Here is a 15,030-nt window from a genome sequence, read left to right as displayed (position 1 = left end):
GGATGTGGAGTCACGTTGACTCCAGTGCTCTGGCCACTTGCTCTAGATTTGTTGGTTGCAGATCCATGGCACAAACAGCCTGATCAAGGTGGTCCCATAGACTTGGGACTAAGTTTAAATCCAGGGAGTTTGGTGGCCAGTGGAGCATGGTAAACTCATCCTGGTGCTCTTGAAACCATGCACGTACACTGCAAGCTGTGTTACATGTTGCGCTGTCCTGCTGGTAGATGCCATTGTACCGAGGATAAATAAACTGATTTTTTGCGCACTAGAAAATGCCACAAACGCATTTCCCAGACCATAATGCTGCCAACTCGTCTCTTCCAACGATTACTGCAGGGTGTTTGCTTTCAGTCCAGTGGAGCATATATCGCAATTTGTCTGAAAACACCACCACTCAGTGCAAGTCCAGTTCTGGTATTGGTGTGCAAATTCTAGCCTTTATTGATAAACAGCAGTCAGCACTAGTGCATAATCGTGCACCTGCTGCAGAGACCAATAAGTGGCAACATTCGCTGAACAATCACTGAGGAGACACGGCTGGTAGCCCACTGGTTCATTTGGGTGGTCAGTTGGTCAACACTGTACAACTATTTTCCCATACACATCTCTGCAGGCATAGTTCACACATTATCTATGGCCCACGGTGCATTGTAGTTACCTTGGGGTCTGTTGTGAATAATTTCATTTTGCCACGTACAGTACACTTTAACCGAGGCAGCGCATGAACATTTTACAAACTTTGTTGTTTCAAAAAAGCTTTCACCTTTGGCCCCAATGCCTATCATCTGTCCTTTTTGATGTCAGATAAATCACTCTGTTTCCATAATACGACAAAGACTGCACTGTTTTAACATCCCGTAACAGGCTTTATATAGCCTCCACTGCTTGTGCTGTCATGTGCCTCCTGTGGTTGGTTATTGCACACTGATGTAGAAAATAGCCAGTGGTCACATCAATGTGAGTGGGTGATGTATTAAGTTAAATGTATAGCAAGTGAATAAATGACATACAAGAAGGTTTTGTCATTTCCTTGATAAACAATGACATTACATTTATGAACATTTTTATATCTTATGGGAGGGAGTTGAAAAAGCTCATTCTGATATCTTGGAAACCTTTTTGCACAAGTCTGATATTTTGGGTATTTTGTTGTAAATGACATTTGTTTCATAGAATGAACATATCTCTTTGTTGCACACACTTATCACATTTTGAAGTAAGATATCTGTGTTTCAATAATGAGCCCATCAAGTTTGAGAGAATTCAATTGTCAGGACTGACACTAACGCAATGTTGAAAGCAGATGCTACTATAATTTACTAACATATGGAAAAGAAACCACGAATATATGAATATTAATTATGTTAAACAGTACCTGCTGGACACTGTATCTTGGCAGAACACTCTTATGTGCCTGGAAGACTCCATCTACAAAAGCGTGCCATCGGTAGAAAATAGGATCCCTCATACTTGTTGCTGGATCAGCAACAACACCAAATGTTTCCTGCAACAAAAGTAAAACGATTTCAGGAAAAATCTCTGAGTACAAAACAGTGACTGACAGAATACATTTCAATATTACTATTAACAACAAAGTGTTGCTATGCTATTATCTGATATTTTACAACTACTGGGGATACAAGTATAGTCAGAAAATATTCAAATTATTATGTTAAACAGTGCCATGAAGCATACAAACATGTTAATGCTGGTGTCATAGTCTCAATCAGAGTGAAGGAGTAATTTTTCTAAATATAGCACTTCTATTAATAGGAAATGCATTTGCCTCCATATTGGTGATCTAAATGATTAATGGAAAATCTCATATAAAGATGTGAAACAAATACTAACAAAGAGATAGAGGGGCTGGCCAGTACTTACCTCAGCTCAGTACAGCCAATAGATACACAAAAAACAGAACCGAAAATTTACGTTCCTAGCTTTCGGAACAAATGTTCCTTCATCAGGGAGGAGAGAGGGGAAAGAAAGGAAAGAAGGGAAAGTGGATTCAGTTACTCACAACCCAGGTTATGAAGCAACAGGGAAAGGAAAACAGGGAGGGTAGCAAGGATGGAGGGATGGTTGTCAGAGGGAAGCCAAAGATATTCTACTGTAAGCACTGTGCCAGCTTCAAACCAAAGAGGATGCATACAGAAGTAAAGAGGTATATAGTATAAAGGTAAACACAACTATGTAGGATGAAAAGATGTGTGAATGGCTAAAGAGGAAAGGGAAAGAGGAGAAGACTGAGGAGTAAATGGGAGTGAGGTTGTTTAACGTAGGTTCAGTCCAGGGGGATGGAGGGATGAAAGGATGTGTTGGAGTGCAAGTTCCCATCTCCATAGTTCCACAGTTCAGAGGGACTGGTGTTGGGTGGGAGAAACCAAATGGCACATACGGTGTAGCAGGTTCCGAGGTCCCTCGAATTATGCTGGAGGGCATGCTCCGCTACTCCTAGGCAGACAGTTCGTCTGTGTCTGTTCATGTGCTCAGCCAGTTTAGTTGTTGTCATACCGATGTAAAAGGCTGTGCAGTGCAGGCATGTCAGCTGATAAATGTTTAATCATAGCTGACAGGATGTGCACTTGTCTATATGTCAGTCATTAATACTCTTCCTTTTTCAACTTACCTTGAAATTGCCATTACAGGTGTCATCACTGCTACAGAATGTGTTTTAACTCTTGTTTCACTTTTCCACCCTAATACAGAACCCTATGTCTGCCAACTGAGCTCTACATGCACTACAAGAACACTATAAAAAAATATGAAGATAAAAGGTTCTGAGAAATTATAAATTGATTTTATTTTACTTTTAGTGCATACTGATTAACGTTTGTTGTATGTTATATTTCCATGTGTCACATTCCTTCAGCTACATTCATTACACTTACCAGATGTCTTGCATCGGGATCATGGCAGAAACCCATCATAACATGACCAAGGTTATGCAGATCACCGTACAAGTTAGTGTTTATAGACAGTGAGCTTGCCTCCATCATGTTACCAAGAATGTCAATTCCTTCTGTTTCTGTAAGATCAACAATTTCTTTCCTTACCTAAAAAGACATCAAAAATTATTTTTAAGTAAAAAGTGACAACTACAGATTAGTATTCACAGTAACAGTAACTGAAAGCAATTATGCTATTTTTATTAGGACGCAGGATAAATTTACATCCACTTTATCTTAGCATCTGTCACTACCTTTCGAATCATACATAATGTGTGATGGTGGCTGAAGAACACTATTGGTGTTTTATGTCCACACTTTGTGACTTACTTTAAGAACTGCATAGTACAATAATTTTTTTTTAAAGTACTAGAGTTTGCTGCTTCCAATCATAAGACTGTAACCTTCATAACTAAACATTTTTATCTTCCCCAGGTAGCATCTTTACTGTTATATCATACATTAATGAAGTTAAACCCACATTTGTTCCTAGTTTTGAAATAAATAGAAAATACAACATGTGTGTTATACAGTACTGAGCACTTTCCTAATTTTAGTATCAATGAAATATACTGTTTCTGCTTTGTCTTAAGTAATTTGCTCAGTTCTGCACTTATAGTAAATTTAGACACCTATTTCTAATTGTTTGGAACCTTTTAGAGGAAATTTCTTTTCCATTTTATGTGAAACTGGCAATTCCATAGGTGCAGCATACAAGGGGGACCAATTTGTCTCTAAATGTCTTATTTATTTATTTACCCTCCGTGTCATTGTAAAAATGATATTGGACTTGTCATACATAGAAATTAACAATATAGAATATACAAAATGAAATTGTCTGCAATTGGAATTGTCATACACAGAAATTAAAATATAGAATGTTCAAAATGAAATTGTCTATAATAAATAACAGCAAACATACAGTTTCTTTCCACATAAATGGTTTATAGTAATTTGTTTCTCAGGAACAATATATAGCTAGTACTATGGATGTTAAAGTATAATAAAAGCTGAAACAAACGAAGATAGAAAATTTTGGAGGTTAGTTTGTAAAGTCATTTTCTTGATCTTCAAGATATTCATTTATTGAGTAGCAACATATATCAATTAAAAATTTTCTAAGTTCCAATTTAAAATTTGTATTGTCCTTTAAATATTTAATGTACTGAGGCAGTGCATTACAGAGCTTAATGCCCATGTGGCTTACATGCTTCTGAGTTCGTGTTCTTCTTACTTGTTCTATGTGGAGATCATTCTTGTTCCTTGTATTATAGTTGTGATAGTCTGCATTTGTGTGGAGATTGCTTGGATTAGCTTTGGTTAAGAGTACACATTTAAGTATATATACTGATGGCAAAGTAAGTATTCCTAACTTTCAGAGTAAGTATTCCTAACTTTTTGAAAAGAGGTCTGCAGTGAGCTTGTGTTGGACTGTGGGTAATTATTCGAACAGCCCGTTTTTGTAAAATAAAAATGGTTTCAAATTAGATTTTGAGCTGGCCCAGAACACTATTCCAGATGAGGCAACAGAATGAAAGTATCCAAAGTATGCCATTCTGATGCCTTCTAGAGTGCAAACATTTGCAATAACTCTCAGTGCAAAGCAGGCTGAATTAAGTCTGTGTGTAAGAAATTATACATGGTGTTTCCAATTCATAGCTTCATCTATATGCATTTCTAACACTTGTGCAAAGTGCACTCTCTCTATTAGTCTGTCACCCAGTTCTAGATTAATGTCTTCATCCTGAATCATTTTACCAAACTGTATGTAATTTGTTTCCTTTGCATTGAGTGTAAGTTTATTTGCACTGAACCAAGTCTCAACACTTTTTAGGATTTTGTCAGTAGTTGACTGTAACGAGTTTTTAAAGTTGCTCACTATCAGACTTGTGTCATCTGCATATAGTACAATTTTGGCTGTATCATATTGTAAATGTAAATCATCGGCATATATGAGAAAGAGTAGTGGCCCTAAGATGCTGCCCTGGGGTACTCCTAAAGAAACTTCTTTCGCTTCTGAAACTAACCTTATTTTTTTATTTTAATTTACAGTGATGAGCTCTACAATCTGAGATCTGTTTTTCAGATAAGGCTCAAACCACATTTTAACTCTTCCTCTAATACCTACTGCTTCCAACTTATCAAGGAGGATTTCATGGAAGACCGTATTGAAAGCTTTAGATAAATCTAAATTGATTCCTACTACACTTTTGTTTTTCTCCAAATTTTTAATTCTTTCTTGGGTGTAGTCTATGACTGCAGTTCCTGTGCTTCGTTTTGCACAAAACCATGTTTTTTACTATACCAAAGTTTATTATTGTCTAGGTATCTAGTGACTCAATTTCATCAGTTTCTCTAATATTTTGGAGGAAGCAGGAAGAAGTGATATGGGATGGTAGTTTTCTATTTTATGTCTGTCTCCATTTTTAAATAGTGACCTCACTTTTTAGATCTTCAGTCGCTGAAGAAACACACCTTCACTAAAGGATAAATTTGCAATATGTGTTAAAGGTTTTGCAGTCTGCACTGCAGTCCGTATTATGATTGAAACTGGTATTTCATCAACACCTGGTGCCATTTTTGGTTTTAAGCTTCTAATTTTTCTGAATCTACAAGAGCAAATGCTCAGTCAATTACATGCATTGACAATATTTTAACGAATTACATATTTGAAGATGGATATACATTTTGTCTAGATCTAGGAATTTCTGATCATTCAGGATTATTCATTGAGCTACCCAGAGCAGGTAGAGAAGTCCCACGTAAAAAAAGCTTATGTAAAAAAGAATGGCACTTTGATAAAAAATATTTCATGCACAGCAAATTTTGAAGCATTTCTAAGGGATTTTCTAAGTGTTTTCAATTAAATGTTTCCACAAAAAACTTATTTTAATAAAATGACAAAATTAAAATGCATCACTAAAGGTATAAAAATCTCCAGTGCTCAGAAAAGGCAGCTACATAAGGAACTAAGACATAATAAAAAAATGAATTTATTGAATATGTTAAACAATAGGAAAGTACATTTAAGAAAGTTGTCAAAGCAGCAAAGCAAATGAGAAATAATAAATTAATCATAAAACATGAGAATAAATCAAAGGCAGTGTGGTCAGTTGTAAAACACAAATTAGGTATCAAAGCCTCTAGACATGGTATTAGTACAATTAAGCTTGAAGATGAGATCATTGTAAATCCGGCTCAAATTTCAGATTATGAAAACAATGTATGTCATAATCCTGAATGCCTCACAAAATTCAAAACAGTTTCAACAATAGATGTAGGAAAAATTATATTAGAACTAAAAACAAAAATTCTGCAGGTTGGGATGGAATACCAACTAAAGTCCTTAAATTTGTGTGTAAAATAGTAGGATACCCACTATCTAAAATAATAAACCAATAACCAATCCTTTGAACAAGGAAGCTTCCCAGAGGTGCTGAAGTATGCAGAAGTAAAACCGTTGCTCAAAAAAGGTCAAGCGAGGATATGGGGAATTATCATCCCATCTCCCTCCTTCCAGTCCTATCAAAAATATTTGAAAATGCTGCTGCTATGCAGATTAGAAATTTTATGGAGAAATATGATATTATTACGGAACACTAATTTGGTTTCCAGCGTGGCAAAAGTACTATTGATGCAATTAACAAGTTTATCGACAAGATCAGCACATCATTAAACAACCATAATAAAGTTGCAGGAATCTTTTGTGATCTCACAAAAGCCTTTGACTCTATAAACAATGCACTGCTCATCTATAAGCTTGACAAGTATGGGATCAAGGGTAATTTTCTAAATTGGCTTACTTCATACTCATCAAATAGGAAACAAAGAAAGATTGTCTCATCAAATGCAGCAAATTACTATTCAAAATGGAAAACAATAGCCCAAGGTGTCCCTCAAGGCTCAATTGTAGGACCTATTTTGTTTTCGTTCTATGTTAATGATTTACCGAACAATATAAATGCTCCACCAATTATTTGCAGATAACACGTCTGTATTAATTGAAAACCAGGAGCCAGAAAACACCCCTCTCTACATAATAAACACAATGAACAAACTAGAAACATGGTTCCAACTCAATGTATTAAGACTGGACATCCCCAAAACCCACATGGTCCAATTCAGAACAAAACAGTCAAAGCCCCAAGAAACTAAAATAACTCATAAAAATCAGGATATAGAAGAAGTGGATTCTGTGAAGTTTTTAGGGTTAAACCTAGATAAAAATATAAATTAGAATAAACATGTTGACTACCTGTTAAGCAAATTATGTAGCTTTGCATTTGCTATGCAAATATTAGCTGGTGCAACAGACATGAATACAAGGAAAATTGCATACCACAGCTACTTTCAATCAGTTGTAAGGTATGGTATTATTTTTTGGGGAAATTCAACCAATATATTGCGCATACTAAGGTTACAGAAAAGAATAATAAGGAACATGTGTACTGCCCATCCAAGGACATCATGTCACCCACTATTTGAAAAACAACAGTTATTAACAGTTCCCTCCTTTTACATCTATGATATTATCATCTTTCTACATAGTAATTTAGAGTTATTCAAGAAAAACTGTTTGAATTACACGTATAACATCAGAAACAAAGACAATTTTATGCTTCCCACTTATCGCGTAAACCTATATGTGCAGTCTGCTCAGTATATGGCAATGAAAATTCATAACAAGCTAAAAGGAAAGAATGTTCTGAGTATGAACCTAGAGGCACTGAAAACAAAGCTATATGATATACTTGTCAGTTCATGATGGATGAACTGAACATTTGAGCAGGATAAATTTACATATAGTCTTGTGTGTAAATGTAGCTGTCCTTCACAAAAGGGAGGAAAGAAAAATAAAAGTTCATATTAATGTTAAAATTCTTTGTACCAATTATGCCTAAGTTGTATTATCCATTTTTTGACGTATCTCCTGTACACTAATCATATGATTAGAAATTGTATGTTATGAGACGAATAAAACACTATTCACTGTTCACTCTAATTACTTCCTGTTCATTTGTTGAAGGAATATTCATGCTGCAGGCAACCCTTGGAGCATGTATTCTTTTTTGTTTTGTGAAGTTTAAGTTTAATGAAAGTGGTACATTTAAAAATAGTTATTAATATAGTTTGCCATTTCCTTCTTTTCTATATTGCAATTTTCACTGCTTTTGAGTATTATTTCTTCCTCTTCTCCCAAGGTAGTAGTTTCATTCCTCACAATGTCCCATATAGTTTGTGGTTTTTTGTCTGAGTTACTGATTAAATTGTCATTATATAGCAACTCTGCCTTTGCTATTGCCTTTCGGTATATTTTTCTGTATGTTTTTACATATTCCACAAACTGTGGATCTGAGCAAGTTTTTATTTCTTGGTTCAGTGTTTTCATGGTTACACTGGAAGTCCTAATGCCTGTAGTTATCGAAGGTTTGTGTGCTTTTTGTTCTGAAGACTTGGACCTCACTAACTTCTTAGGGAAACACATTTCAAAATGTGACATGAATATAGAAGAAAAGGCATTATGTGCATTATTTGCACATGCTTCTGATCTCACATCTGTCCAGCTTTCATTGGTTAGACAGTTAACAAAATGAGTGCAGTTTTCTTTAGAAAAAATTATTTTATATGTGTGGCAAGATGGTTTTTTTTTTGTTCCCCCCCCCCCCCCCCCCCCCCAGAGGCATAGGGGGAACGGTAAGCACTAGAGCATTGTGATCAGATAAACCAAGGTTAGTGTTATTTTGTTATTTACCTCCACTTCATTGGAATCTATGTTTGAGGATATATTATGTATGAGAGTCTGTGATGTGTGAGCAACTCTTGCACTCTTTACATTTGTGGCTGCTGAAAGGAAAGATTCAGAAGTTAGGTCTGCTCAGTTTCAATGTCTTCCTGTGAAAAGCACTCCTAAATATGTATTCTTTGAGTTTAAACAATGGAAAGTCCAGGATGGAATAACAATAATATTATGAAAAGGACAGACTGCTATTCACCCTATAGAGAAGATATTGGGTTGCAGAGAGGTCTGCTATATATGTTAGCTTCCAGCCAAAAGGCTTTCCTCTGAAGTAGAAAACACACACACACACACACACACACACACACACACACACACACGTTTTCACATAAGCACAACTCACACACACATACACAAACATGACCACTGTCTCTGGCCACTGTGACCAGACATTGTTCTTTGAATTTAATGCAGCTACCGATTATCCTATGAACAAAACTCTCCTGGGGTACCTGATACTCCTATTCAGAAATCTCACTGTAAACTTTTTGTACTCTCTACTGACAAAAATTGGAATTGGAAGTGAATTCATGGAGACACTAAAAACAAAATCAGCAGTCTGTTATGTCAAGCATATTCCAAAGATACATCCAAGCTTGCACTGACAGGCAGAAGTAATTTAGATATTTGAAAGTGATATTATTGTCATTCTCATCTGACCAGCATAATGTATTTGAAAGGTTAAAAGGCTGTGACCAAAGGGGAGAAACTCATAGAAAATTACTGAGAACAATTTACATTGCAGTCTTCCTGTATGGTGTAGAATGAGACTGTTTAACACCATAACACCCTATACCAATGAAAAATACAAAATATGGTGATTTGCTGACCATTTACATGATTGTACTGTTTTTTCATACAGTTATTTATATTTATTTTCAATCCACAGCTGGTCCTAGAATTTTTTATATAACTTGCACTTCTTTTACTTCTGACAATGAGTTGAAAAAATGTGAAGGTAAAACAAGGTTCAGAGTCCACATGAAGCAGTGGCTCCTCCTACAACTGCTATAACTGGCTACATAAGTGAGAGTACCAAATGTCAGAGGAAGGTAAGGGCAAAGTCATGCTCAAATCAACCTTCATACATGGCTACACTCCTTACAAATACTTTCAGAAATGACTTGCAGACATTTAAATCTATACTCGATGTTAACAAATTTCTCTTCTTCAGAAACGCTTTCCTTGCCATTGCCAGTCTACCTTTTATATCCTCTCTACTTCGACCATCATCAGTTATTTTGCTCCCCAAATAACAAAACTCCTTTACTACTTTAAGTGTCTCATTTCCTAATCTAATTCCCTCAGCATCACCCGACTTAATTCGACTACATTCCATTATCCTTGAATTACTTTTGTTGATGTTCACCTTATACCCTCCTTTCAAGACACTGTCCATTCCGTTCAACTGCTCTTCCAAGTCCTTTGCTGTCTCTGACAGAACTACAATGTCATCGGCGAACCTCAAAGTTTTTATTTCTTCTCCATGGATTTTAATACCTACTCCAAATGTTTCTTTTGATTCCTTTACTGCTTGCTCAATATACAGATTGAATAACATCGGGGACAGGCTACAACCCTTTCTCACTCCCTTCCCAACCACTGCTTCCCTTTCATGCCTCTCGACTCTTATAACTGCCATCTGGTTTCTGTACAAATTGTAAATAGCCATTCGCTCCCTGTATTTTACCCCTGCCACCTTTAGAATTTGAAAGAGAGTATTCCAGTTAACATTGTCAAAAGCTTTCTCTAAGTCTACAAATGCTAAAAACGTAGGTTTGCCTTTCCTTAAACTTTCTTCTAAGATAAGTCATACGGTCAGTATTGCCTCACGTGTTCCAACATTTCTAAGGAATCCAAACTGATCTTCCCTAAGGTCGGCTTCTGCTAGTTTTTCCATTTGTCTGTAAATAATTTGTGTTAGTATTTTGCAGCTGTGGCTTATTAAATTGATAGTTTCGTAATTTTCACGTCTGTCAACACCTGCTTTCTTTGGGATTGGAATTATTATATTCTTCTTGAAGTCTGAGGGTATTTCGCCTGTCTTGTACATCTTGCTCACCAGATGGTAGAGTTTTGTCAGGACTGGCTCTCCCAAGGCCGTCAGTAGTTCTAATGGAATGTTGTCTACTCCCGGGGCCTTGTTTCGACTCAGGTCTTTTAGTGCTCTGTCAAACTCTTCACGAAGTATCATAGAGCTGCATGCCCTTGGGAAAAATTATGGCTGTCACTTCCCCTCACTTTCAGCCATTCGCAGTACCACAACAGCAAGGCCGTTTTGGTTAGTGTTACAGGGCCAGATCAGTCAATCATCCAGACTGTTGCCCCTGCAACTACTGAAAAGGCTGCTGCCCCTCTTCAGGAACCACACGTTTATCTGGCCTCTCAACAGATACCCCACCATTGTGGTTGCACCTACGGTATGGCTATCTGTATCGTTGAGGCACGCAAGCCTCCCCACCAACAGCAAGGTCCGTGGTTCATGGCAAAACATAATAGCTCTGCCAAAAAGAAGAGCTCTGTGGCAATACTCACAACATGTAATTAGAAGAGTGATCTACCAATGGAAAATAAGAAAGAGAAGAAAAAGAATGGAAAAATGGAAAGCAGTCAAAGAGAAGAAAGGCAATAAATGAGAAGAGTGTGAAGAGCAGGAAACCCAATCCTAGAAGAGCTCTTTTTGATGTCAATGATGAAGACAGAGTGTGCAAGTACTGCAAATTTCAAATTCAAGGCCAGAAGAACAGTGTTTTTAGGACCAGCTGTGCTCCTTCTGGGTTCTTTGTTAAATGGTTTTTTATTCCTTATTTTTGAGTTTAAAACTAAATTGCCACTTTATCCACTCAATATCTAGTCAAGTGGCCATTTTGCCACTTTGTGAAAACAGAATTGTTTAAAGTACTTAATTCGACCCTAAGGTAATTAAACTATTCAATATTATACTTCAATATTTGCAGACTATAACAATTTCTATGCTTTTCTTTCTATCGCTACTCAGCTTAAAATATGACACTACATTGCTTGACCACTTTGCCCAGCTCTCCCCTACTTCTTACTGAAAAATCCAGGATGGAATGTAACAATACCAGAGCTGTCTGAGACTGCAGATGTTTGTGCAAGTTGTGTTTGCGTTTGAGCATGTGTGTGTGTGTGTGTGTGTGTGTGTGTGTGTGTGTGTGCGCGCGCGCGTGCCCGCATGTGTGTGTGTGTGTGTGTGTGTGTGTGTGTGTGTGTGTTTACTGCTGACAAAGGCCTCAATGGTCAAAAGCTGTAATTGTGTGCATCTTTTTGTTGTGCCTATCGTGACTCAGCATCTTTGCTACTTCTTACTGAACAATACATGATATTTATTTATTCATGCTCAGAAATAAAGTTCACTGAAAAGCACTGTCTGTAAGAAATAATAGTTATAACATACAATAACAGTTTAAATACTGTCTTACTTACATTTACAACAGAACCACCATGAATGGCTTCATAGAATCGATCACGCCAGCGTTCCAAGTCCAGGATATCAAACTTAATTTGATCAAGTTCTCGGTTGACATCCTTTAGAAAGAAAACATTTTATATTGCTGATCTGCCTGTATAAATTTAAGATAATATATAATGCAAAATTCATTAATTAAATTTCCTCTGAACTTCTGTCTCCAGTGTTACTGAATTTTGTAAAATATAAATTATATCAAATTAACCAATATTGTTCAGTAACATCATAGTACCCTACCCAAAGAAATTTCTTCAACAACTATATGCTTCATTTGACAGTAATTCATTGTGTATGATTTATATCAGTCCTGATATTATATCCCATTCTAAATCTGACCATTTACCTATTACAATACTCACCAGATGTCACTTCTCCTTCCACAAAGATCTCTAGCTACCACCGAGCTACCCCTTTCCAACCTACTCCTACAGAGACAAATTGGCATCGTTTAGTCCCAAAGCCATGCCTCATTCCTCACCTTAAATTTCTACATGATACATCACAGGCTGAACCCTTGTGCTCTTTAACATCCAGAACAACAATCAAAACATCAGCCTAAGAATCTGTCAAACTTATTGAAACCTTTCTCGAGTTCTCCTTTTAACAGATAGACACTGTTGACAGTGTCACATGCTCTTTGTCTATGAGACTCTCTGGTGCAAATTGGAATTTAAATGAAGATATTGATACACGGTCCGCTGACCAGGATATTTAGGCCAACAGCTACTTTCTCCTTGTTAAACCAAATGTTGATGATGAAAATTTCCACTGCCTAGATTTACACCAGTTAACTCAAATGCTGCTATAGTAGTGTGCATTTGTTACTTCAGCTACAGAGGCAGGTTATTTAGAAATTACTGATTAGTAAATGAATACACTCAGTGTCTGGAATCTGAATCAAACATTATTACTTAAAATTAAGGTACCATATTCTGCAGTGACATATCACAAATTTTCTCAGCATTGCATCCACACATAATGTCTTATAAAATATGCAGTACTTCTGCTAGTGAGGAATTTCACCTCATAACAAACTTAAGTATCATCTGTCAAATATCTGCCTATACTCAGTAATAAATATAATAACAAATTCCTACCCGTAAGTTGGCAAATGAGTGCCGTGGTGGCCAAACTCTGCTGGAGACAATATTGTCAAGTTTAGGGAAGTAACCCTCCTCCACTGGTTCACGCCAGTTCAGTAGACGCCTGACACGAGGAAGCTTGTTGCTGAGTCGTTCAAAGTTGTACCTGTAATAACGGAAATACATTTGTCTTAATGCAGTAAAAGCAACCTTTGTACGTTTCTCAGTTACTGATGAATGATAAAGAAATAAATGGTTTATTTGTCCATAATAACTTTTACAGTCGTGGACATAGTCTGTTTATAAACATATGAGCATTAATAAGAGTTTAGAAATAAAGATGAATTATACCCAACATTCATTAAAAATCCTTGATGGAGTACAAACATTTAGCAATTAACAGTTACTTTAATTTTGTCTTTAATATATTTTCATTTAACAGTTATAATGGTACAGCCTCCCCGAGGACTCACATGAAATGTCCGAAACCACATTTTTCATATGCATCCAGACAATTATCAGACAATTCAGTGCTTCCTAATGCCTGTATGTGTGTCTTTATATATATCATTCTGTCCTATTTAATAAAAAAACTTGACATTCATTGCGAAGACGTGTTTAATGTTCTGGAAGGATATGCGTTGTCGTAATTATTGGTGGATTGTTGTAATTGATAAAATTATGCACATATACTAACTAAGTAACTAATCAAGAAATTGAAGTAATAAGTCCTTATAAATAAATAACTAGAGACTGCAGAGATGTTAGCATAAAAAATCAATGCTTCTAATTAACAAAATTGTAATCTAATAATCCAGTAACCTTAGATCTCACTATCTTGAGAAACAGCTTAAAAGTTATTACCAAGTGATGTATTTTCATTTGTTAGTAATTTTTATGTCTTCCTTTGTTATTAATATTCTCTGTAATTACATTTATAATTAACTCTCCGATTGTAACTCTTCAGGCTTTCCCGGAGAGATCTTGACATGTGGAATAATCGGGTCTACTGCCAGATGTTTGTGTCCCTCTGGCACAATATTTCAGCCACGTAACTTGTTGCCTTCTTGAGGTAGCACCTGAACAATGCACCGAGTTACGTGGCCAAAATATTGTGCCAGAGTGACACAAACAGCTGGCAGTAGACCTGATTATTCCACATGTCAACTCTCCAATTGTTTACATCTCACAGTCTTCCAATTTCCAGAATTGGGGCCTTATTTGTACATTATTTGTATTTAATCAGATAAAGCACAAGCTCTGTACTACCATTACATATTGGTAACCAAATCCAAACTGTAATTAATTATATAACTAAAATAATGAGAGAGACATTATTGTAATTAAATTTAAGAACCATTTTCTTATGGAAAACTAAAGATTTTACTATAAAAGATTGTTATTCAATATTGTATTTTATACCTTATTTGGCTGTAACATCAGTTTCTTTACATTTTGTAAATTTTAATTGTAACATCAAAATTGTACAAAATTAATAATTCTTTATTTTGGAAGTTATTGTTAAAATTCTAAATAAAGCGATGCAGTGTGGCTGCAAGTTAGTTCTTGAGTTGTTGTTTTGTCAGTCAGTTTTTGAAGTTGCTTTTGGAAGTCAAAGAGCTCAGTGGAGTCTGTCCATGTTTCGTTTACATGACAAGTGTGCAGTTTGGATGTCAATTAATGTGAATAAATTTTGTGTAGCATGAAAAT

The 15,030-nt window shown here is 36.0% G+C and overlaps 1 protein-coding gene across 1 annotated transcript in view; it reads right to left on the bottom strand.

Annotated features, from left to right (window-relative positions):
* Window positions 1-15,030, bottom strand: part of LOC126284215 (phenoloxidase 2-like) — a 112,744-nt gene that overhangs the window by 26,034 nt on the left and 71,680 nt on the right. Inside the window, exons 6-9 of the mRNA XM_049982986.1 lie at window positions 13,336-13,486; window positions 12,196-12,297; window positions 2,895-3,059; window positions 1,379-1,507 (exon numbers count right to left, since the gene is read on the bottom strand). Coding sequence (XP_049838943.1) covers window positions 1,379-1,507; window positions 2,895-3,059; window positions 12,196-12,297; window positions 13,336-13,486 — 547 coding nt within the window. The remainder of the gene's footprint in view (window positions 1-1,378; window positions 1,508-2,894; window positions 3,060-12,195; window positions 12,298-13,335; window positions 13,487-15,030) is intronic.

This window comes from Schistocerca gregaria, chromosome 8, assembly GCF_023897955.1.
Source record: "Schistocerca gregaria isolate iqSchGreg1 chromosome 8, iqSchGreg1.2, whole genome shotgun sequence".
Taxonomy (NCBI): domain Eukaryota; kingdom Metazoa; phylum Arthropoda; class Insecta; order Orthoptera; family Acrididae; genus Schistocerca; species Schistocerca gregaria.
The sequence above is the reverse complement of the archived record's forward strand: the minus strand, read 5'-3'. Positions and strand labels throughout refer to the sequence as shown.